At 40.8% G+C, this 26,163-nt stretch overlaps 1 protein-coding gene across 3 annotated transcripts in view; it reads left to right on the top strand.

The window, feature by feature from the left end:
- Positions 1 to 10,498: 10,498 nt before the first annotated feature.
- CPED1 (cadherin like and PC-esterase domain containing 1) overlaps positions 10,499 to 26,163 on the top strand; it is a 143,681-nt gene continuing 128,016 nt past the window's right edge. For 2 of the 3 annotated variants that reach the window (XM_019283616.3, XM_010395475.4), the window contains exons 1-3: positions 10,499 to 10,644; positions 11,121 to 11,595; positions 24,173 to 24,359. In XM_019283616.3, the coding sequence (XP_019139161.2) occupies positions 11,344 to 11,595; positions 24,173 to 24,359 (439 nt within the window). In that variant the 5' untranslated portion in view covers positions 10,499 to 10,644; positions 11,121 to 11,343. The remainder of the gene's footprint in view (positions 10,645 to 11,120; positions 11,596 to 24,172; positions 24,360 to 26,163) is intronic. The other variant, XM_010395476.4, reaches the window with a different exon arrangement.

Here is a 26,163-nt window from a genome sequence, read left to right as displayed (position 1 = left end):
CTTCTGATTGGCTACTGACAATTAGAAGAAGTTTTATTCAAGTTAAAGAGAACAATGAGGGGATTAAATGCAGCTGTTCAGCTACAATTTATATCTACTTCTTTTAAAATGTCAAATTTTTGAGGAATCTTTGTTGCTGAACAGATTTATTTATTTAGTTAGTTGACAGTTAGCTTGGTCTACCTAGTTAAGGTGGTAGTAAGCCTATTTTTCTAGAAGAATAAGTAACAGTTATACTGTATTTGCACACATGAGGATTAGTGAAAGAAACAGGGAGCAATGTGAAGATAATTTTACGTTTCTTCTGCCTGCAAAGTTGTAGCCTTATAATTTCAAAGCAAGTTTTACGATTTGTTTTCAGAAAAGGACATGTGGGATAGATGTTTGGACAAACTTTCCAAGCGTAAGTGTAGTTAAGTGCTGCAAGGGGTCAGTCAGGGAAGTGCTATGGAATTAGGAAATCCTTTTTTGTTAGATATACAGGAATAGTTTTCCCTGTGTTAATAAAAGTAATTTTGTTTACAGATCTGTTATCTTCTTTTTTTGTGAGATTAAAATTACATTGTTACTAGGGGTTGGTGTGTAAAAATAAGTGCTCATCATACTTAAAAATTGTTCTAATAAATGTTCAATTACGTAGCTTGCTTGAAAAGATGATAAGCTGGAGTGTTTCTGCTGTGATGGATTCAGTTGGATATGCTCATCTTGACTTAAATTATTTAGAAGTGTGTTTAATCTCTGTGTCATGTTATTTGGGGATAAATTAATCTCATGCTTTTAAAGAAAGCACATTCTATAGATTAATGGATAAGCCAATAGTTGAACAAACTGGCCATAAAAACATGTGTTCCTTAGTCAAGTCTGGAAAATGAAACAGTGCTACAGTCAGCAGTATTGACCAATCCCTTCTTTTAATTTAGGAAGGTATCCCATACGTTTCCCAGGGATCTTGTTGATAGCCTAATGCTACTGGAATGGCTAAGGAACTGAGGAATAAGCAGAAGTTAAGGTAGGAGTTACTTTAACATTGCCCTAAAAAAAATAAAATTATGTATTATTCATTTTAATCCAGAGCAGAAATTTTTTACACAAAGACTTAGAGTTTACATGCTTTTGCACAGAGGTGATGATTTCAGAAGTAATGATTACCTTTGAGAGTGTCACTTACAACAGTTCTGCCTGTCTCTTCTATAACATTGTTGGTTCTTCCTGTAAGACATAAATACAACCTAAAATACACACTGGGAAAACATCTCAGTGAAGTTTTAGCCCAGGACAGGAAAATGAAAGAGGATTCTCAAAAACAGAAAAGAGATGAAAAACCAACTTTAAGGTGTTTTGGTTAGTATCTGCATTAATGTTCAAGATTTTTCAATGCTGAAGTACTTTTCACTTTGAAAGTGCTTTCCAAACACTCACTCACAGCTATTTACTTAAAGATTTCTGTTAAGAGAGTGAAAGGAATGTACTGAAAATGCCTCTCTCTGGAGGCTGACAAGCCATATAATAGAAAAGATTCAGTTTTCCCTGTTGTTTGAGTCTTAAGCAGTCATATTTAAACTCATGAAGGAAGGAGACACCTAAACATATTGTTCATAATTACATCATCACATAATAAAACTGTAAACTGATTTCCTATTTAGCTAATGATAGTGTGATTTTAAATCAGTCCCAAAAATTGTCTGTAATTCTCTCTCCAAAGACTGTTTTAAAACAAGCAAATTAGTTATCAGCCTTATATACATTTTATTAATCTTCAGTGTTGGCACTACCTGGTTTTACATTTTCCAAAGCAAAGAGTCTTTTAATATGCTTTAGTTTTAAAAGTTCATCAAAACATAGTTACACAGAAATAGTGATTAAATTTTAAAAATTATTCAGCTACTTCATGCTGTATTTCAGAGCAATTCTGATTTAGTTATATTTTGGCTATATTTTAATTTTTTTCAAAATCAAATCCTGAGTATATCTACATCTACCTCTAGTCATAGAACATAACTCCATAATTAAAAAATATAACAAAACAACCCACAAAAGAGACAGACTCCAAGAAACCAGTAATGAGACAATGAACAAAAGCACTTTTATCACTTTTCATCTCCTCTAGACAATTCAAATTATGCGTGAAGTATAGAAAAATGACAGCAAAACATTTAAGATCTCTCAGACCTGAGAAATATCTTCCTTAAACCTTGAGTTTTCAACAGACCCTTGCCTGGAATGCTAGTTTTACACACGACCTGTTTAATCAAAGTGGTCAAGATCACCCACTGACAGTGTGATGTTCAGCTTCCTCCCAGCTGTACCACGGCGGTTCCGCCTGCCGTGTCACGGCGGTTCCGCATGAAGTCCTTCCCCAGTTTCAGCTTTCAAGCCCATCAGGCGCGTTTTGAGCAAGCTGTGCAGCCCATGAGGCCAGAACTGAGAGGCAGTGTAGTGACCCTGCATGGGGCAGGACACAAAGAACTCATCAGACCTCATGCCAGCTGCAATGCAGATGTTCTGTGTGGCCTCCTTCACTCTGTTTATTCACACCACCTGGCTTTGTAAGATATAAAAATGGTTACATCTAATTTTCAGCTTTACTTCCAGAAATATGTTGAGTAGGTTGTCAAAAGTCAGTGCTTAAAAGATGTAATGTACTTAAGGGTATTTCTAAAGTAACTTCTGTGCCCCAGTGATTGCTGTTATCTTGTTCTGCAGCAATCATGCTGTGGCAGCTGGACTTGTGAGAGAAGCTGTACAGTTATAATCAGATCGATAAGTTCAGAAGTATACTGTTATCTCTTCCTGCCTAGCCATAAGAACAACAAAATAGCATGTCTTGCATCTTCCCGTATTCTATTTGCTTGTACAATAAGTTCTCATATACATTCACAATATGTGACATGCCCCAGGTGACATATTTCTGTGCTGGCTTACTGTATATTCTGGTAGCACCATGAGAATGCAACAAACTGCTACAAACTGTTACATACTCTGCTATATACAATAATGTCTGGCCTTCATGGGGTTAGTAAAATCCATGGGTGCCATGAGAGGCACAGTTGAGCATTTAGTCAACATTTCTGTGTAATGTGGTTGTCTTAAAACTCTCCTTTCTAACAGAAGAGCTCTGTTAAACAAATATCCATCAGCACAAAGCCTTTTGATAGGAAAAAATCAAGTTCTTGTTCCCTTGTGCCTAAAACATCCACACATATGAACTCATCCGCTGAACTCAGTGGAGGCCATGATGTGGTTTAACTTTTATGTTTGCATGGATATTTACTGTACTGGGATGAACTAAATGTAATGACCAAAATGTCTGAAATGATTGGCACCTGGAAAAATTGGTCCAAAACTACAGAGCTTGTTTGTCAAGCCTGCTGGTGGCAGGCACCCCATCTGCACCAGCACAGACTAAATCATCTAGAGGACAGCACAAACAGCTTAAGTACCTGAGAGCCTTACACCTTTGTGTAATGGACACAAGAGAGGTGACAAAATTTGCTTGTAGGAGACTTTCATTTGTTTCCTTGCTTCAAAGGAGCATCAGAGGACCACTGAACCTGGAAGACACTGGGATAGTCCTGTAAAACTCTGTGAGTGGTCTCAGCAAAGCAATGACTTTGCTAAAGAAAGAGAGGATGTTCCTTATCATATAAGCAGTGAAAAGGAAGAAAGGCAGCCAAAGGTAAGGAGACAGAATCAAACACAGTTTAAGGAACTTAGGGGATGAATTGGAAGATGAGTGTTTATGGAATGAGGAGTCTAATTGTATTTTTCTATTGCATCTTCTTAAAGTGAGTTTATTTGAAACCAACACTGCTTCTGAGGGGCAACTGTATAAAAAAACAGTGCTTGGCGATGACTGACATGAATTTCTGGGTGACCTTGGCTTTCTTCATTTTTGGACTGGTTTGGATCCACTTAATGCATAGAACAGGAGAAAAAGTAAGCACACCACTAGTCTTGGCTACCTGTATAATAAGGTCAGGCTAAAGTGAAAAGGGAACATGGCAATGAAATTACTTAGTTTACACAGAAGAGGAAAGATCTTGTGACAGGACCTGGAGGACTATGACATTTCAATTCCATATTTGGAGTTTATTGAAACAGAAACTAGAACAATTAACCTTAAAAACAAACAAACAAAATGCAGAATGTTTAGCATTAAAAAAGATTGTAAATGCTTCTCCTCCCTATGCAAAATGCCCTTACAGAATGATCCTTTTCTTCTTTGTTTGTTGCTGTTGTAAAAACAACTCCATGGCTGGCTTGCAAGCATCATACCTTCCCACTGCGCAGGCCGCTATTTAGGGTTTGTCCTGCCCTCACTCTGGAGGTCTGACTGAGGAATTGATCTTTCCCCTTTGCAGTAGCCTCCCAACTGGTATACTTACCTCTTGCTCTCCCTCTGCCCATCTCCTTCTCATGGGAGCTTTTCTGACCTGGTGCTAAGGGTGGAGGGCACAGGCCTGGTGTGGGGCAGGTGTTCCCATACATGGAACAGTTGGTGAGGAGTACGGACACCCTCATTGCAGACATCATTTGAGCAGGCATGGAGTGGCTAGGACAGAGTCAATGACAATGGTATTCTCGTGTTCTTTGCACTCCCGTTGGTCATTTTGATAACATTTTCATCTGAATATATGCAGCTAGGAAGAACTGCAAGGAAAATACTACTCTGCAGCACTCAAAGTGCATTCAGAGCCCTTCTGCAGGTACAAGGCAGTGAAGAGCTCTGCTTGCAACATAAGTGCATGAGAAAGTAGAAAAGTATTTGTGCAAATGCCTTTCGTATGATAAACCCAGAAAATGTAACTGAAAAACCATAAGAAGGATCTTGATCACCTAAAAAAAGAGATTATTCACTGTGTTAAAATAAGAGAATGATCTTGAGAGACAACAGAGATACAATTAGAAAAAGTTGGTAGGAAGAGGAAGACCTGAGACTGGAAGTTCAAATGCTTTAATCTGAAGCATGAAGAAGAGGGGGACCAGCAAGATGCCAGAGAAATTATGTGAAGCATCAAAAAATAAAATAATTACTTGAAGTAAAAAGGAACACAGATGCTGTCAGAGGTCACGAGGTATTTCACTTTGTTCCTGTTCAGCATACCCAAAGACAAATGTCCGTGTTCTTGCAGCCTATCTGGGCACTTTTTGATTACTGCTGATTCTTATCCATTTCTCAGCAGTAACCAGTGAGTCTGAGCAATCAAACTGGTTACAAAATCCATAAATCCCTGTTATCGCTGAATAACTGCTGCAAGGGGGTTATGTCAGCAAATAACTGTAGACAGGAAGAAGCAGAGAATTTGCTGATCGATTTCTTCCTCATGACATTCAAATTTGCCTTTTAAGCAGGAACCAGTATATTTACAAGACTTTGGTCTTCAAATGCTTTCCTGTATCCTCATGTCAAGCAACCTGCTGTATTATTAACAATATTAATAAATTAATATCTTCATAAATAGATACCTCTGTTTCACTGTAACACTTCTGCCAAAACACAGTAGTGAAGAACATGGCTGAGATACAAATGGTTGAACAAATGGTTGAATACATGGCTGAACAAATAACCCAATTGGCCCAGATTCTACCTAAACTTTAGGGAAGCTGGTTGGTTTGGTAATCTGGTGAGCTGAGTATCAAGATTTGCCACTGCCTAAAAGGTCCTGTTCCTTTCCTCTGTTTGCATTCTCTTTCACTAATATTCTCCTGCTGCTTAACCTGTACCAGCACAAGGGCCTGCTGGACCTCTCCAAGAGTCAATTTAATTCCCTCACGTGGCAGAAAACAACCCAGCAGTGCACTTTCTCGTGAAAGATCTAATGAGCAGCACCACCAACTAGGAAGAGAGGAAAGAGCAGAAGCAGAGGTGAGGAAAGTGCCAGATTCTGCACCTGGGATGGGGCAACCCTGGATGCACAGACAGACTGGGGAATGAGATACTGGAAAGCAGCACCACAGAAAGGGATCTGGGGGTCCTGGCCAGTGGCAAGTTGAATTTGAGTCAGCAGTGCCCTGGCAGCCAGGAGGGCCAACCCTGTCCTGGGGTGCATCAGGCACAGCATGGCCAGCTGGGCAAGGGAGGGGATTGTCCCGCTCTGCTCTGCTCTCGGGCGGCCTCACCTCGAGTGCTGGGGGCAGGTTTGGGTGCCACAGTATAAGAAAGATATTAAACTATTAGAGAGCATCCAAAGGAGGGCAACAAAGATGGTGAAGGGCCTTGAGGGGAAGCCGTATGAGGAGCAGCTGAGGTCACTTGGTCTGTTCAGCCTGGAGGAGACTGAGGGGGGGACCTCATTGCAGTTACAACTTCCTCATGAGGGGAAGAGGAGGGGCAGACACTGATCTCTTCTCTGTGGTGACCAGTGACAGGACCTCAGGAAATGGCCTGAAGTTCTGTCAGGGAGGTTTAGGTTGGATATTAGAAAAAGGTTCTTCACCCAGAGGGTGGTCGGGCACTGGAACAGGCTCCCCAGGGAAGTGGTCACAGCACCAGCCTGACAGAGTTCAAGAAGTGTTTGGACAAGGCTCTCAGGCGCATGGTGTGACTCCTGAGTATGATGCTGTGCAGGAGTTGGATTCGATGACCCTTATGGGTCCCTTCCAATACTGTTCTGTGATTCTCTGCTTGCCTGCTTTCACTGTGAGCCAAAATCAGAGACCTGAGCTAAAATGGGATTAAGACATGAACCTTTGTTCTCTGGAGTGGAGCAAAATCACAATAGCACTAATGCTTACAGGGTTCTGTGAATGGGACAAGGAGAGAGAGTCTGGGCTTTTACTATTCTGGGATTGATTTTAACTTCAGTGGTATCAAATCTTCTAATGTGCAGAACAGTAATGTATTTTTCCTGTTTTCTTCATTTTGTGCCATTCTTCCCCATTCACTGCTTATAATGGGACCACGCAGAGGATTAAAGACACTACAGATCTAATTGCAGACTGGATTAAATTCAAGGAAAAGTAAAAAATCATGGAGGGTGCAGCTGAGCTGGCTTTCTCCAACACAGTTTAACAAGATGCTTTGCTTGAATATTTACGGTGCTATTGAGGCATATACTTCCTGAAGCTTTTAACTAATTTTTGAAGTGAGTGAGGATTTATGGCCCTTGGCACAATATTTAGCATGCTAGAAAATAATAAATTGGAGAGTTGAGCATAAACAATGAAAATTGCATGTAGGTTTGCACCGTGAAGATGACAGATGATTACAGGCACTTGACTATCAGTTAATTTAGAAATTATCAGTTTGTGCTTATTTTTCATGTGATCTCATTTATCACAGAAATGGTTGCTAGGATGCTATGCTTTGAAATTTGAAACTTTCTCCAGAAAAAGGGCAATTGTAAAAAGGTTTTTTGAACATATTTTCTTTTTGGCAGCCTCTCTATAGTGACATTATTGATGCTAAATGGTTTTCTTATATCAAGACTTCATCTTACATGCACTTATACCTAGACTTAATTTATGATTTTTGTTAGATCTCTGAGTGAAGTTAAGCATGCATAAGATGTATGTATTCAGCTGATCCTAAACTCCTGTTAACTATCCTAATATTTTCTCCTTGCTCCTGGCAATTACGTTTCCAAGTTACTGTTTAGATCATGGAAATAATTTTTCAGTGGTCACTAGCTTCCACCACTGAACAAACATGGAGACTCATGTAAAATGGAAGCTGTGTGTGTATGAGCCGAGTTGCTTAAAACCCCAGGGAGCTGATGAATAGTGAACATTACATGCCTGCACGGAACCTTGGGTAAGTCCTTTCAAATCCCAGTCCATGGCAATTTTGAGCAAGTCTTGTGACTTTCCTCTCACGTTTTCTGTGTCAGGGTAGCTGTAAACACTTTTAGTCTATTCCAGGTGATGCAGATGGAACTGGGATTCAGGCTGCAAGCACTGAAGATCACTCCTGACAGTCATGGCTTGCTACTTTTGGCAGATGCAATCCCTGCGTGGCCTTGCCTCATGCTCAGCAGGACAGTAGCTGGCTGCTGTAGGGAGCAGCCAGTTAAGAATACCTGAGCGCGAGGAAGGAGTAGGAAGAGGTAAGCAGAGTAGAGAGCCCTTAATTCATGCAATGGGAGCAGCCACTTGAAGGAATAGGTCAGGGAATCTCAAACAGGAAATCAATACTAAACTTGTATTTCAGAAAGAGGAGATTTATACCTTTCTGCTAGAAATTCTGAAATATGCACGTATACCTGTGAATATAAATACTTAGCTGGATGTTTCTGATCCTACCAATAGTTATTTGAATATTATATACTGAAGAATCTTTCTTGTGAATTTGAGACCCAGGATACCTGACACTTTATCCACCTATATCCTTTTCCTAAATGACTAGTTAATGAGAGAGGAATTAGTCCCCATATGCAATAGTCCTGACTTAATTTCTGAAGTGTCAGAATGCGACCAGGTAAGTCAGTAGACCTGTAAGCCCAGAAATGTAGTGGGATCCTGATTCAAAAGATAACAGGAATCATGTTCATTGCACTCTAGCTGTGATTGAAGAAAGTATTTACATCCTAAGAAATGGGCATTACATCCTATAGTCATGAAAAGAAGCCACAAATTGTAGAGAAAAATCCAGCTCACTCCTCAGAACATCTGGGGAAAGCAGATGGACAGAAGACTCATTCCCAGGACTACACAGGGGGCAGAGTGATCTGCCTGCCCTCTGCTGATACCCCCCTTCATCTGTTGCCCACTTGTCCTGAAGTCTTGGGACCCATGAATGGTTTTGGGGTTGCAGGAAGGATGAACTGACTCTGAGACACTGGGGAAAATGTGAGGATAAAGACCCCACTTAAATGCCTGAAAGGAGAACATGATGTTGGGCTGGAGGGAGAGCATGATTACTTGCTGTGCTGAAGGTAACTGAGGGAGCAGGGGGTGGGGACAGAGGAGATTACTTTGTTCTAGTATGGGATTCTCCAAGGAGGTATGAGCTCCACATTATGATGCAACCATTAAGCCAGATCTTTATAAAATTATTTTAATCAAGTCTTCTAGGAATAGCACATAAAACTCTGACTAAAATACCCTCACTAGGAATCTGAGAGAAGTTGATAACCATGCAAATGCCACCAACACAGCTGGTGGTTGTGGGCCCAGAAATCAGGGCATGCCAAAATCCACAGGACAATACCTTATAACAGTAAAGCAAGTCTCCTCTTCTGTTGTTGGCATCACTGTGGCTCCCAGGCTGGTGGTAGTGTCTCTGCAATCCTCCTTTGAATGCACCAGCTCCTTGAGTATCCCTCTTCATCGGATGGAAGAGACCTACCCCACAGACAGCTGCAGGGAGTACCCATGGTTTTCTGACATCCTCTAGCCAGATTTGTTGGCTTGCTAGAGGTTTTGCAGCACAGGCTGGCTGGAGCAGGGCCTGAGGATGTAAAGTGGTATGCTGGGAAGGAGGGGGCACAAGCAGCATGTCTCCAGAGCGCAAAGATGGGAGTTCCTCTGTGGTTGATAAGCATCTATCACAGCAGGGTACAGGCAGTTGGGAGTACTCTTTTCTTGCTCAGGATAACCCAGGAGTCTAATTTAGGCAACTACAATCCTAGACATAAAACTAAAATGCAGTGTGTGTGACCACTGAGGTCCTGCATGAGGTATTCAATCACTTTGATGGCATTTTTCTTTGTCTGCAAACTGATAGGTTTAGTTTGGAAAAAAAAAAAATTAAAGCTGAATAAAAACCAGCACTTCAAAAAATATATACTCTACCCTTCCTTGCTGTTTATAGGCCTCTAATTTGGTAGTGCTGCTGCAGCTGCCAAACTGTGTAGATTGGCTCAAAGTTGTTGTAACAACATTCATTTCTTATATATGAGTCAGTGTAGGAAGAACTGTCTTTTCAAAAATAGCTAACTAAGGATGGAAGATAAAATAGATGATTTATAAACAGATATTTTTAGCTAAAAAAACTTGATTATATTAGAAGTTCTAGTCTATAAAGATAACAGAGTTTGTCAACTGTTCCCATCTGTCTTGTCCCTGTCCTGTGTCAGTAGGGGGAAGTAGTAACTAAGACCTTCCGTGGTTTAGATACTAAGTGCTTTCATTGGAGTATTTTTGTCCACCCGCCTTTCTATCCCTCTTTGACATCAGCAAGAAGTTTTATTTATATTCTGCTATGAGCTATTATATCTACTACGGAAAATTACTGACAACTGCTTTGTCAGTGACACTTATGTCCAAGTAAATCTACTTATTTTACAACATTTTTTGTTAATCTGGATTAAAATATTGCAGGTGCTTCTCTCTGAAAGATATTAATGTTGTTTCAATTAGGCTAATCTCTGTAACAGCAGTTTTCTAAAAATTGCAGTGATGGTGGCTTCGAGGCACGCAGTGTGAGCAAGGACACCTCTCGCTCCCCATCCAGACCTCAGGCTGTGTCTCCAAATCCTGTGCCTGCTCCGAGCAGAGCCAGTTTAGCTCCACCCTCTCAGCAGTCCAGCCCTTATTTATATGAAGTCTGTGGTCCAACTGGCTTCAGATGTCGTGTGTATGTGCGTGTGCCTGCCTCTTGAGTGTGTGAGACGAGCTGGGATCATGAGCCAGGGTTGTTCCAAGTGGTTTTAATCAGCAGCCCATTAGAGGGGAACGGAAAACTTCAAACAGGGTAAGAACCAAGTAAGTAAACCTAACTTTGAACTTGCAATCTGGACAAAACAAATGCAAATGAAAATCTTCATAGTCTGTCAGTTTTCAGATAAATTATCACTTTTAGAGAGAAAGCTGTGCATTCTAACAGGAAGGAGGAAATTTAAAAGGACTGGAATGAAGGAAACTGTAAAAACAAAGTGGGAATTGAGAATGCAAGAGAGACAAAACAGCAAACGATTGTTCACAAAGTTGGTACACTCTCTTTACTTTTTTCAGCTGTGGACAGGACATGTTAAGCTTTAACCTCTTGCTTTCTTGAATACTATTGTCTGGCTGAGTAAGTAGTTCCTTTTGCAAAGGGGGTGAAGATTTCTGCTCCTCACCTGTCTGCTGGCAGGTTTGTTTTCCTGAGAGCATGGAGTGGAAGAGCTCTCCACAGCTCCTTGCAGGATGCCACATGGCATGCTGCAGTTTGCTGCTGCTCACTTGCTGTTTTTTTGCAGGTCGTTCCAGTACCTCCATGGGAAGGTGTTCCCCAAACCTCTGCTCCTCTGGAATTTGTGACTTCTTGCTTGGCACCAGGAAAATACCCAGCAGCAGAAATGGGAAAATGCATGCTAGTTTTGGGTAAAGCGTGCCTTTGACTTATTTTACTCTGGCAAGACGTGGCTACTTGGACTGCATCTGCAATGTGGCAAAGGGCAAAGTGAGGTTGGCAAAGAGGCCATGCTTTGTGGGCACATCCCCAGATGCCGCAGGCTTTGTCGCCCTCGTCCCTTCCTTCTGGCCTTAGTGGTGGCCCTCTGTCTGTTCTGCCAGACCCTGACTCCTCTCATGACCAGCAGCATCCTTTCAGCAGTTGTTAATGGGATTGCACCCAACAAACTGACTAAAACACAGCAAGGAAGATACAAGGAGATCTCCCCAAGCACTGTTCACTGCTTCCTCCCTGGCAGCAATTCAGAGACAGTGAAAAAGGTAAGTCAGCTGAAGCAGAGTGCTGAGCAATAATTAGCAAAGCAAGGGATAGCAAGTCTGGCAGGATCATCTGAGTCCAGCTAAAATTAGCCTAAGGTTGGAAGTCTGGGATCTGTATACAAACAAATGGGTGATCTAATGACAGCGGCATATGCACAAGCACATTCCCATTACCAGCTCCTCAGTGTGCTGTTATTAACACAGGAATCCTGAAATCTTCAACTGAAATGTGGCATTGCTCTGTGACTCCAGCAAGATTTCAGTTTGCTGCACAGACCATACTTTATTTTGGCTTTGGGAATTGGTTTAGAGGCTTTACAGTACAGGCACGTAAATCAGGAGCCAGTGGGGTTTCATGGAAGTGACTGAGGCTGTTAATTGGCACAGGGACTGCAGCTGCCCTGTATTAAAGTTATCTGCTTGTCAGCTCTGAAATTTATTTGGATTCTGCTGAGAAGCTAAATTTAACTGCATTTGAGAAATAAAAGAAACACTTTTTATATTTTCAAATCACACTATATACTTCGGAATCTCTGTCTCACAAATTTTGCTTTGTCCATAGGTTACCTGACTTCATGTTTATTTTGTATAGGGGTCCTAGGATGGGTATTAAAACCTAACAAATGGAGACACTGTTATTTTTGTTGGGCAGTGTAGTTTGTTAAATGGTCTCCAGACTGAGGTAGTTATTTTTACTCTGGAATCTGTGATCAGCACTAGCACAAATGTTTCAAGTTTCCTTCAGTCCTACAGAGGAGCTGCTAACAGTGCAGCAAATACCACACTGTCAAATTATCATTATGCTAACATTTTATATACAACTGTAGCAGAACTGTAAAAAATCTGTGACCTCACAGATTATGGACAGCAACCACATAAAGCAGTTCATATTTAAAAAAAAAAAAAAAAAAAGGCTGCTTCTTTGATTAGACAGAGTTCACAGTCTAAAAGGTCAGCAATATTGATTTTAGGAGAGCAGCTGTAAAGTGTATCTTCTGCAACAATCAAAAACAGATATGTGGAATAACTGTGGCATGAACTCTTTAACCTTAACTCTTAAAATACCGGTTTTTTTCTTATAGCACATGCTGCATTTGTCATAATTTTATATTTTAATGAACTTTTAGTACACTAGGTACCCAGATTCAGATTTGATCTGCAATATGACATAAATAATTTCATCTTAAAGGGAAATAAGCACAGCTGACATATGTGGGTTGCATTGTGTTACGTCTATAGGTACACTCCATTCCTTTTTACTCATTGCTATTGTAATGACAAAGAACATTTCATACCCTGGGTTACTTAATGTCTGCAAGAACTGGTGAAATAATGGCAGAGTTTTGCTAGTATGCTGTTTGGCTGAAAATATCTGTAATATCTTCTTTTCCAAATTGCCTGAGAAAAAAATGCAGATTGACATCAAACTTGGTGTGCTGGCCATTTGAAATGAGAAGAAAGCTTTTGTTTTTACAACATGCTGTACTTACTGCTCTCCAGCATATGTGGTTGGATGTGACTATCACATGCACATGCTGGACCTGGACCTGTAGTACAGATGTGGGTATATTAACCCTTAGAGGTATATTTTCCAGGGCTGTGCTACCTTAACACATTCCTTTTCAAGTTCTTAGGACCACCCATAGCTGGCTCTCTATTTGTCTTGAATTTTTCCTCTACAGCATGATGAACAAAATGTCTTGCACATGTTGGGACGTTACTCTAAGTTGCTCTCTGTTTCCCAACTTTCTCTGCTGGTTGTGTGGGCTGAATAATAATCTCAGAGAACAGAAAAGACAAACAACACCAAAAATATCTGCTACTTTGCTTTGAAAGTGTGTTCTTGAACTGTGTGTTTTCATCCACTGCTGATATTCAGATAGCTGAACTGTTATCTGGCTTGATTTTATTGGGCACTCAGTAACATCTAAGACAGATGTCACAGTTGAAACTTTACACTGTTTTATTTTACAGTCACATGCCCACGACGGTAGCTAGTTTGGAAACAACTTTTCATTAAAGCTCCGGTTAAAATCTTCATTTATGAATCTGGAAAAATACTTTAAAATACAGTTATTCACATTGGTAATTAACTAGTCATACATGTATTCTTATTCTACAAATAGTCCAGCAAGAAAATTTAAATGCATTAAAAAGAATCTATTATACAGTTAAACAGTGACTTAAAGCAAACACTGCATCATGTCTGATTAAATTAAAGTTCATGAATAAATTTAAAGGAAAATAAGACCCTGCTGGAGATAATATTCTTTAGGTAACACATAGTGTTTATGGGTTTTGAGCCATAGCATGTCACACTGCAGATTCTCTTCTGGGTAGGGGCAGGTTTTGTTCTTGCTTCCTTCAGAAAAACAACCAGTATTGTGTTGAGTCTGTTGTGAGAATTTGGTTCTGATTGTTATTAGAGGGGCAAAATCCCCTTTCAAAGCCCAATAATTTCTTACTTCAGAGTATGCATAGCACTAAGTGCCTCAAAAAACCCCATAAAACTAAACAAAAAAAAAAAAAAAACCCTGGCATCTTTTATGAGTCATTTTTTGGAAGCAAAGGAAGAGATCTGAGGAAAAGTCCAGTTTTGCCAATGCATCTCTGATATCAACATTTTGGACAGTTACAGACAAGTGTGGAAGAAGCATGGGGATGGACATTGCCAATTACGTCTGTAAAAGTGTCTTTAACTACATCCAGGATGCTCTGGGATGGAGCCCTTCCTGTTGGGTACATAGTGCAAGCTGTCTTCTTTAAATTGCAAAAATTCAGATTTCATTCATAGCCTGGGAAACCAGACAGAGCTCCTAGTACTCCTCTCTCAGGTATCACACGTTACAGGAGTTTTAAAAGCTGCTGGGGATCTTATCCTGTGGCTTTAAATTCACAGGAATAGAGGTCAACATTTTCTAGTACAAAATTAAATGTTAATATCTGAAGCATGAAAAATAGAAGGCTCATTTCTGAATTTTGAGCATTAAAGGCATTAGAGAGTGATATCACATCTAGCAGCAAGCTGTCTGCAGGTTTAGCAGGGCCCTCTTACCTCCCAAATGATAAAATACTTGTGAATATATATAGTAAGGAGAAGAGCTGGTGCTGTAGCACCAAAACTGGAATAGGTATCAACAAAAAAAACCAAAACCATACAAGCCCTCTGTGTTGTTTGCCTGGCACGGTATTGTGCCAGAAATACTTTTGGTACCAGCCAGCTGTAATACTGCTACACTTCTCCTAAGTAATTTAGCTCTGCTTCTCGGCCAGTTTTGAGAAGAGCTAATTATCTGGTTAAGCTGTGTTTCCACTCTCAGAATTAAGTCAGCCAGAGGCAATTTAGATGTCTCTGCACACGAGTAATTTTGCCCAGGGAGACGGTGAACCTCTGCTGAGTAGAAGGAATATGGACCATATTGCTATTAGGAGGGCAGATACCTGGTGTTCAGTTGCTTTCCCAGTAAGAGAAGAGCCACAACCACTTTTCCTTTTTTCTTAAAAGACCCAGTCCCCAAGCCATTAGGCTTTACATCCAGGTTGAAATTGTGAGCCTGGTTCACCATATTGGCAATGGGATTTTCTGTTTCATCCTGGAAAGCAAAATTCTCTCTTTAGTTCTTCCACAGCTGGAGAGAAAAGAGGAGGAAATTATTAATCACCTTTTATAGTTTTTACTCCTGTGATAGGCACTTTTTTGGCATACTAGCTCTGCAGCCACTGCAAATGTATTAAAAAAAAAGAAATTCAGATTTTAAATTGGGTTTTGAAGGAGATTAATTATTTCATGGATACGCACAAGACTCCTGCTTCACATCCCCACACCATTTAAGGCCAGCTGAGAACAAGAAAACAAAGAAGATACACAGCTGATTATATGAGAACTTGATGAGTAGGTTAGGCTGGCATCCAAATAATGAAATACCACAGGTGTGGTGAAAAAAAGCTGTCTTCCTTTTAAGGCCCTGAACCTGCCACTTAGGCTTTGTCTAAAAGATGTATCTCAAAGAGGAATTATATTGAAGTGAGCAAACAGGAAGGGAATAAAAGGGTTTTTATGGCTTCATTCTGAAGAAACAGGAGAGGATATAATTTCCTAGGAGTGGACAGTGTGAAAGATCCAAGATAATGACAGCTTAATGTGGCCATATCTCAAATATACTATTTTTATAGAAAAATAAAGGAAAAAAAGAAAAAAAAAAGAGAAACATCACAATTTAGTCTTAACCAACATCTAGAGGAAGATCCAGTTGAACATCTTGCATAGGTTACTGGTCCAGGCATCTATATTTGAAAACTGGCAGTCAAATTACTGAAAAGCTGAGAAAATGTTACTAGAACATTAGAACTCTGGACATCCAGAGTGGAATTATCCTCTCTTTACTTGAGTGCTCCACTCTGTCAGAGGCAGAAAGCTGGACTTCATAGTCAATGGAAATTACTACCTCTAATGCAAAATTCATCGTGAATTAATGCAGACATTTAAAACAAATCTAGTGAAGTTCATCCTCTAAAGACTTCTTTTCTATTGATTTTTTTTTTTTTTTGATGGAATATGCCTGCTTCAGACAGAATAAGCAGGGAACAAAGTAGATAGGAGCAGAGTCTGTTATGGAAGAAGGCATGAGGAAAGAAAGCAGATGTGGGAAGAGAGTAGGGAACTACAGTTGCAAAGTAATAGTAACCTCAGAAGGTACAGAAGAGATTGTGTGCAGGGACGGTCAAATATGTGCAAGGGAAGAGAAAGGGAGATGAGAATGGAAATGGAAAGAAAAGAAGACAAAGCTAATGAGAACTTTTGAAATGTAAATATGTGAAAAAGGAGAATTGAAGCTTGATGATAGAATGAGAAGGGATGATTTTTGCTATTATGCAGGATGGAGCGTGGTGAGAGCTCTGGATAGAAAAGATTACATTATGCATAATAAGGTTTGATACATTTTTAAGTATATGTAACTTAAAAACTGTATTTATTTTATAGAATAAGTAGGGGGATGAGAACTTTTCACAAAAGGATAAAGAACTTTGCTGGTATGAAACCTGCTGTTACTAGAAAGCAATCAACATAGGGTATGGTATCAGTGACTGGTTTCCTTGGAATCATACCACATTCACATTGCGCCCTATGAAAGCAGGACATGTAAGTGTAAAATGCAAACAGCACTGAGGAAACAACTATTTTTACTGAGCAGATAGCTAGAGATATTCTGGTGATAAAGGGCAAGGCTATTGTGGTAGCAGTCAGGAAAGAGGGGCAGGGTGGAGACTTTGCAGGAAGGGGACTTTGAGAGGGACACATGAAGAGCAAATGGAGGCAGAATCTTACTCATACACTTCACTGGAACTTCCTCCAAAATGTGGTGTTTTGATAAGATGGTGGGATTGGCTCATTGTCTGTTCTCAAGACAGGGCAGTTGACACCACATACTACATGCAGGCATAAAACAAAAAGCATTTTGATAAAATAGCTCTGTGCTTCCTGCTCACAGTGTTGGTGAAGACTGTGCAAATAATTCCAGTTTTGCGCTTGGATTTATAGTCATCAGAAGACAGCCATCAAAGTAATGCCAATAATCTAATTGCTTGTTCTGTATTTATCCAACAAACAATTCAAAGCAGAATTACATTTCAGCCGTTTCATTCTACAACCCAGTCCTTTCTGATTAGGAAATCCAACAGAACATAAAGCTAACACATTTAAATATCCTCCAGAAAGTGAAACAGGAAATTAACTTCTCTCTTACTTCTTGATACAGGAGCTATGCACACTTTAAATATAATGGTAGCATGAACAACTTACTATTTCTATGAAGTTTTATGCAAACACAAAAAGGAATTTAGAAGTCACATTTGGAGCTAATAAACATCTGCATAGTCCCATAAATGAATGGCTTGGGGCATTAGAACCACATGCTAAGTTTTTATTATCACTCTTCTGATTGATGCTGTTTAATAATAGTGCAGTATTTTCTAGGAGTCCCATTCACGTATTTTTTTGTAATGTTGTTTTGCTAGGTGGTATGTAGTAGCAAAGATAGATGCTGACTTCCTTTGCTAGGTAAATGGGAATTCAGGCTGTTCACTGCCTGTGAATATTACTAATAGTGCCGGCCTTGTTTTTTATAAGGCTGGTTCTATTTTGTGGTATTTTTGTTGCACTCCACTTTCATGCAAAGGCCTTTTGGTTTACATTGTGGCTCATACACCTCTTTTGCAGCTGCTCAGTACCTACAGGAAGCAGTGGGGTTAAAGTAAGCTGCAGTCAAGTTATTTGAAGCTACTGCACCAAGTCTCTGACAGTCTTGGCTAGCTCAGTGTGAAAAGTGGCTGCTTGTAATCAACACAGGGACTAATGACACCAGAAATGCGTAGCTGAAAAGATGATTCACAGTTTTTGAGTTCTTTCCTGAGAGAAGCTTAGGCTGACATGAGTTGGGCCATTATGTTAGGATGAAGAATTTTGTTCCTGCAGTTGAAGTGATGGTCAGTGAAATTCTATGGCAACAGTTCAAACTGTATATTTGCTTCTTTTCCAGGCATAGACAATGCATCAATATTTATGGAATTATGTAATCTTGGAATCTGAAAGAACTTCCGAGGAACTGTTTTGCTCTCTTCAACTTGAAATATCTTCACTATTTTCTTACAAAAGCAGTAATTATACATCATAAGATTCAGTTACTGACCAAATTCTAGGTTTTTGGAACAACCCAGAAATTCTGTGCAAGGGAGGAAAGATTAGAGACTAGTAGAATCAATTATATACTTACACATTCATGACCTAGAATTGGATATACTGGTTTCAAGGGAAACGTGAAAACATTTTCTTTTTAACAGAGAACTTCACAGCTATGTGGAAGTTGCAGACAGACAGAACTAAGACTTGCAACTCTGATAATGGGTGTCTATTTTCAGTTGCACAAGGATGATTACATAATTCTTCAGCTTTCATATTATATAAACTGGGCCTTTTATCTTGTTTGCTAAAACATCAAAGGAATATACATTTGATACAATATTTTTTAAAGAATCTTTAATAAATTCTAATGGAGCTCAATTTGTTTTCTTTTGTGTTTTTCATGTTATTTTGTAAACTGAAAACAAAATTACAAAATTCTTTTTTATGCATTTTTATTTACTTTACAGCCCATTCTGGTTTGTTTGGACCAGTTGTTCAGGCTGTGGATCATCTGTGTAACAGCCAATTGCACTAAAATGAGGTCAGTGACTCAGCTAAGTGCAGTGTTTTGTAAGCTGTAAGAGCAGGTATATCATGTCAAAGCTGACATAGGTCTCATCCAAAATCATATGGGAAATCTCAGTCTTGCTGTAAAGCCTCATTAATTTCTGTGGAGACAAAACCACAATTTTCTAGGTATGACATGGGCTGCAGATGTTCTTTACCAATCCCTTTCACATAAGATACGCTGAATCTGTAATAAACTGAGCCTGCTAACAAATAGTCTGAGCCTTCAAACTGAGAAAGAGGTACAAAAAATGGTTGGGACATGGGAACACTTGACCACTTACCAATTATTCTCAAATTTTCAAAATGTTATGGATCCTTTTTTTTTGTGTCTGAGTCTGTTGTACATTAAAATCACAGGGATGCCAAAAAAATCAGAACCATAAAACGTGGAAATATGTGAACAGCTTATTTTCATCTATTGCACGCTGCTTCTCTTGTACCAACTCTCTGCCCAGACCTCATTTTTATGATTGAGAAACATTTTATGAAAACCAGCAGACTCTTTAAATATATAAACATGACTGCTATTGCTATAATATTGGAAATTCTGAAAAACATCCAGTAGTAACTAGATCAGCATGTCCAGTGATGCAAGGCATTTTGTATAGAGCTTTGGAAAAAAGTATGGAATCACTTGCTACAAGCATGCAGTTGGCCAGATTTTTTTTAAATTCTGTGTAGCTGACAACCCACCCTACACTGCACTGACTTGGCAAACAGAGAGGACACGTTGCATCTTGTAACCTGGCCTGCAAATAGCTATTAAAGGACAGGGCAGAGAAAATAAATTTGGCATCACTATGCATGGATCTCAAGCAAGTACCCTAAAAGGTGTGGAGATACTTAATATTATTTAATAGTACCAGATTAGACATCAGGTCAAGCTGTTAAATTTAGGCCCTTGAATTGCCTCTGTGTCCCAGAGACGCCGTTGCTCTTTGGGAAGCTGGTGGATGGAAGTGCTGGTACCCGGCTGCCGGGCGGGGCCGCGGCACGGCCGAGTGTGTGTGGCCCTGCTCGGTCCCTCTCGGCGCTGCGGCAGCAGGCTTGGGACTCAGGGGCTTTTGTGTGTCTCTGGAGTGAGCAGTGAGCGTCCCAAGAAGAGCCCTCCGCAGAAGCTGGTGCTGTGCTGTCTGTGAGGGCTGCCGCAAGCCCTCTGATGACCCATGCCGGGGACGGCGCCCGCTGGGAGCCGGACCTTGCGTGGGCCCCGTGGAGCCGCTCGGGGCCATTTCCTTTGTGTTTTGTGGAAATGACCCAGGCCACTGCCACTGCCTGAACTTCCTCTTTTTTTTTTTCTTTTTTCTTTCTTTTTTTTTTTTTTTTATGCCGCTATCGATGTTCTGTTGAACATTCGTCACTGCCAAACCAGAGCGCTGTAAACATTTCAGCCCTTCCCCAGGGACCTGAGGAAGATGCCTTCTGCATCAAGGCTGACGGGTTGCGGCGGGATCTTCCCTGGCAGATCCCGCTGCCGGCGGGCGGGCTGAGCCCCTGGGGCCGCCCCGGGGCTGGTTGGTCCCCGTCCCTTTGCCTCGTCCCTGTTGCAGCAGATGTGCGAGTGGGGGAGCCCTGGGATGCTGACCTTGGAGTATTGACCGTAGGGGAATGGAGTCATTGATGGGTGCCTGAGGCAGGACCTCTTAATGATTGAAGCAAAATACTTCAGAGGTGGCACTGCAGGAGGCTTTGCTTCCACGAAGAAAGGTGTGCTTTCCTGGCATAACAGAAGTGTGGTAATTGTTAGTGAAGAGGGGGGCACACAAAGTGACCCCACATCCAAGGCAGGACCCTCACCCCAGGCCGCGCTGGGAGGGACGGGAGTGGGAGAAGCCGTAATCTCCTGCAGAAGTGGAACAGGATCAGGGATGTGTCCTGGTCTGCAGCCCCTCTGTACTCCTCATGTGTCCTCAGTTCACCCCACAGCGCTGGCCCCTGCAGCACACGAGGGATGGGAAATGGAATTTTCTTGCAAAATAAAGCAAGAGGTGTCTCTATTTTCTGGGTTTTTTCCACGATGCAAGTGAAATGGAAAGTACGAAGTATCTGGCTGGAATGCCTGGAAGAGAAGGGAGAGAGCAGAAGAGGGGGGCTGGGACAAGGGCTGGATTTAGGAACAGGGAGGGAGGGAGGGAAATGAAGAGGAAGGGCTGCCAGCAGCTGCTGGCGCTGAAAGAGAACAGGAAATACAGAAGATAAGAGTAGAGAAAGGAGGGGCAAAGGCAGAAGGGGGACAAGAGTGATGTTGCTGTGGTGGGCAAGGGCCATCGGAGGCTCTAACACTGTGCTTGCCACCTGATTAATGTGTTTTAAAAATTCTGGGACGTCAGGAACACTATCAAACAGGTGACCTAACACGATTCTGATTACTTCACCCTGTGCTGTTTGTGCTTATTCTGGCCAGCAACCTTTACTTGAATGTCTCAGTTTCTAAACTAGTTTTGGGTTGCAAACTTAGCAAATATGTGTGGAATACTCTGATAGTGTTGTATTGACATTTTTTCATGTCCCTTCATCAGTGATGATAACACTTTCCAAGTGCTCTGGAGCAAAAGAAGATGTGTTAGAAGCTAAGGTCTCTGAAATAGTTTGTGCTCTTTACTGCTGCAGAGAAGCTACACTTCAGCCAAGCACAATGTAAAACTGCATCCCACACTCAGTGGACACACTGCTGAGAAGAGTGACTTTAGCACTAGATCCCAGGCCTGTAAACAACTGGACACATCTTGAATGACATTTCTTTGTATCAAAGTATCTGTCTCTTTTCAGTCTAGTCTACTGTGCAAAAAATGGTGGTGACTTGTTTGTGTAGTGCTTCCTATCTTCAGTGATAAGCCTACTAAAATTAGAAGTTATGGAATAACTTAGTTTTTAAACTGCTGACAACTGTCAGGTTGAAATTCACAAACTTGCAAAGAACTAATTTCATGTCCTGAATTTAATCCCTGATGGTATGTTTCAATCCTAAAGACAACTATGTTTCGCCAAAAGAAAGTTTTGTGTTTTAGTGGTGTTTTTATTGCAAAAGAACAGCTAGACTGACAGTGATTGAAACATGGACCAAGCAGTGATACTGTAAGGACATGTATTAGTAAAAGGCACTGATATTTATACTGTTTTAGCTTCTGCATAACAATTTTCACTTGTTTTGTCTACCTGCTAGCTAATGCAGGAAGCCACAATGTTGCATCTTCTTTTACGCAATTGCTTACCACAGCAGGATGTTCCATAATCTTCAGCAGAGTGTTCTATCCTTTGCAGAAGGATGTGATTTCTGCAGTTTTTATTTCTCATGACTCCTGCTGGATCAGCTTCAGTAAGTCAGCTATGCTGTTCATGTCATTTAACTCATTCTGCTCTGCAACACTAGACTGTTGCAGATATTCATGTCCTAATTCCCACATGGACCATCCTATTTTTATGCTTTATTTTATTGGGGTTTGAACAGCAACGTTTTGGTATTGGGGGGATGGCTACCATGGTGGCTTCTGTGAGAAGCTGCCAGAAGCTTCCCTCATGTCCCACAGAGTCAATGCCAGCCAATTCCAAGACAGACCTGCCACTGGCCAAGGCTGAGCCCATCAGTGATGGTGGTAGCAGCTCTGGAACAACAGATTTAAAAAGGGGGAAAAAAGCGACTGTGCAACCGCAACCAGAGGGAGGAGTGAGGATGCATGGGAGGAACAACTCTGCAGACACCAGGTCAGTGAAGAAGGAGGCGGAGGAGGTGCTTCAGGCACCAGAGCAGAGAGTCCACTTCAGAATGTGTTGAAGACTGTGGTGGGGCAGGCTATCCACTGCAGTCCACGGAGGTCCACAGTGGAGTAGGGATCCACCAGCAGGCCATGGAGTACCCATGCTGTTCCTGATGGATTGGGCCCCATGGAAGAGGCCCACGCTGGAACAGTTTGAAGAATTGCAGCCTGTAGGAAGACCTCATGTTGGAGAAGTTAATGAAGGACTGTCTTCCATGGGTGGTACCCCACACTGGAGCAGGGGAAGAGTGTGAGGAGTCCTCCTCCTGAGGAGGAAGGAGCAGCAGAGACAGTGCGTGATGAGCTGAGAAAGCCCCTGATCCCAGCCCCCCTGCTCCACTGAGGGAGAGGTAGAGAATTTGGGAGGGAAGTTGAACCTGGGAAGAAGGGGGGTGGGGGAAAAGTGTTTTAAGGTTTGGTTTTATTTCTGATTATCTCACTCTAATTCCATTTATTATCAATAAAAATCAGTTTTCCCAAGCTGAGTCTGTTTTGCCTGTGACAGTAATCAATGAATGATCTCTCCCTGTTCTGATCTCTACCTGCAAGATTTCACTCTACTTTTTCCTGCTGTCCAGTTGAAAAGGGGAATGATAGGCTGGCTTTGGTGGGCACCTGACTTCCAGACAGGGTCAACCCACCACACTTATTTCAGACATAAAATATCCCCCTTACCCAAAGATCTGATGGTAATGGCCCAGTAATTTGTCCTTTTCAGCAATTAATGTTGTGCTTGCTCTATGACTGTGTGTTTGGGGTGCCTCTTCTCCATTTTTCTCTTTCAAGAAACTCATGCCCCAGGGTAGCTATAGAGGATGGATTTTCTCTAGATGCCATTGTGCCTAGGCACCATATGGGAAGACAGTAAGTGGTAGATAATGCAAATGTTCCTTGGGATTCATTGGCGACATCAGATACCTTTCCACTTGCTCCTATATACAAGTCTCTCTGCCAGTCCTCCTATGGGCTAGATCATGTTGGACTGATAAGGCAATAAGGTACTGACAAGGTTACATTTAACTTTCTAGAGCACAGTAATCTCCAGTACTGTTTAGGATTCCTGTGTATGATTTTACCCCAGTACTCTTCTTACTTTTCTTAATAATGCTGCATAGCCCAACTCAGATTCCTGCACTTACTATCTGCATAGGACCCACATTCCATGGAACAGTTCACATGGGACCTAGCAAGCCCTCTCTGCTTAGGTGACTGCAGCCACAAAGTCAAAGTCAGACGGCAGCTGCTGTTACCAGCTCACCAGGGCAGCCCAGTTTTCAGGAAAAGTTGTTTCCAGGAAGGGAAGCCCATGGTTTAAAGATCCTTCAGTGCTACCCAGAGCTTTCAAACCTTTATAGTATCAGTCCAAAATGAAGATAGAAAAAATGGAGAGGCAGACAAAATAGAATTTGTGGTCTGAAGTCCCTGATATAAAGAGAATTCTTAATTATACTAGAACTATTTCCCATGTTGTCACAGTAAGTTACTAGCTTCTTTTTGTGAAAAACAACTTTATTTTATACTGTTGAGGAGTCCTATCTTTACAACCATTGTCTTTGCACTGTGTTTGCTGTAGATCCATGACTCCATTCTCCAGTACTTTGGAAGCCACACGAGAAGAGCAGTTCTCTATGCACCTCCTGCTCACCATGAAACTGACCGCCAGCTCTGTCAGCGCATCCTGGCAAAACATGGATATACAGTCACAGTTCTTGAAAACAGGAGACTGGCGGAAGATCTGGGACATGAGGGCCCTTATCACAGTAAGAATAATTAGACTTAGTTGATTTGTTAATTACTAAGAGTGATCACTAAATGTAGAACTGATCCAGTGTTCTTCCACAAACATAAAGTGCATAAACTCTGATAAAAGTAAGGATAGCAACTAAATTCTAGCCCTTCTCAGCTGTGTGGATAATCTTCCACAATTAGGTGATTCTTCTATTAGGTAGAGTTCTATTAGGTATCCTTCTGTAAAAAGAATGCAGCAGAGTAGTTCATCATAGTCTTAACAACTAAATCAGATCAGTTTGGCTCCTGATGACTTCTCAAACGAACTTCATCAATATAACGGAGGGATTTTCAATAGAATGTTTCATAAGAAAACACATACCTGCTACATTTGTTTCCTTATCATTTTCTTTCCTAAAGAAAAGTTGTATGTGTGAAGGTACTTTTTCCTCTAGTAATGTTTTGATTGTTCTGTAAACTTGTTGAAGAACACAATATAGGACAAGTAAATTTTGCACTTGCTGTTGAATCTGGGATAGATTACTGTTGGTTCTCGGTTCCTCTTGAAATTTGATCCACAGTTAAAGCAGACTACTGAAGAATCCTGATCTCTTGCACAAAGGACTGTAGCTTTATTGTGTAGAGTTACAGTGTGCTTGATAGAGAAGCTTGGGCACCAATTATATATGTGATGACCATGTTTGAGTGTTCTTAGACACCTCTGAGGTATGAACTGAAACTGTGATGCCAATTTGGTCTTGGAAGTCAATTTGGGAACTGGAAGGCTTTGAAAAAAATACACAGGCTGCACTTCCATCAGAGGAAAAATGGTGTAGTTAGATATTTCTCGTGCTAAAGGGAGTACTGTTTGTGTCATTCAGGCTTGCAATACACTTCTGGGGCTACCAGAGAGCTCAGGTTTGCTTGAGCTTTAAGCAAACCAGATAATTTCATAGATGAAAACTATAATTACTTAGCATGCTTGAGATTGCTCAAAATTCCATTGCTAATTTCAAGTTTCTTTAAGAAGCTTTCTTGAAAATGAGGTACATGTGGTTTTCTTTGGCAGGCTGTACTAAGAAGTAGTAAATTGTCTTCATCTCACTCTTACTTTAATCTAGTTTTATAGTCACCTTTTAGCCATTCCTTGCCTTGAGTACTTTCCGTCTGAAAGTGACAAAACACACCATGTCTGCAGCCTTTGCTAATGTCAGATGGGCTGCAGAGAAAAGATGGTGTCTCTGGGGACCATGTGCACCATCTCTGTGAAATACTTCTCTTTCAAATGGCCAAGGAAGTGGGTATGCTAAAATCAGTTGAAACCTGTAAAAAAAAAGAAAAAAAAGACTGTACTAGATTTTCCTACAGTGCTGAGTTCAGATTGAAGTTCTCCTGTACAGTTTTTACACTCCAAATATTACCTCTGCAGAAATGAGCTGAACTGTGGATATTTATATTTTACAGGCTAGAACCAGTACTTCCTGTAGTATTTTCCCAGTAATAATAAAAAAAAGTAATGAAAAGGCCTTAGGTATTTTCCAGGAACATCCTACAGCTTTCAGCAGATGTTGGAGTATGTAAAAAAGTCAAATGCTTGCCAACTTAAAGCTAAGAGTAAGATTCTACTAATTCTATTTCATGGCAGCATAAATCTGCCTTTAACTATTCTCTGTTATGTAAGTGCTTAGCTTTAATGTTATGTTTTAAAAACAAGAAGAAAGTAAAAGAGGATGTCTACATACCAACCCAATGATCTTTTCTTACAGCTAAGCAAATTACATTCAAAGTTAATTTTCTTCCCCAGTAGATGATGGAGTTTAATCTTCTGGAAGGGAC

The sequence above is a fragment of the Corvus cornix genome, chromosome 1A (genome assembly GCF_000738735.6).
Source record: "Corvus cornix cornix isolate S_Up_H32 chromosome 1A, ASM73873v5, whole genome shotgun sequence".
Taxonomy (NCBI): domain Eukaryota; kingdom Metazoa; phylum Chordata; class Aves; order Passeriformes; family Corvidae; genus Corvus; species Corvus cornix.
Note: the sequence above shows the minus strand (reverse complement) of the source record. Positions and strands in the feature narration are given on the sequence as shown.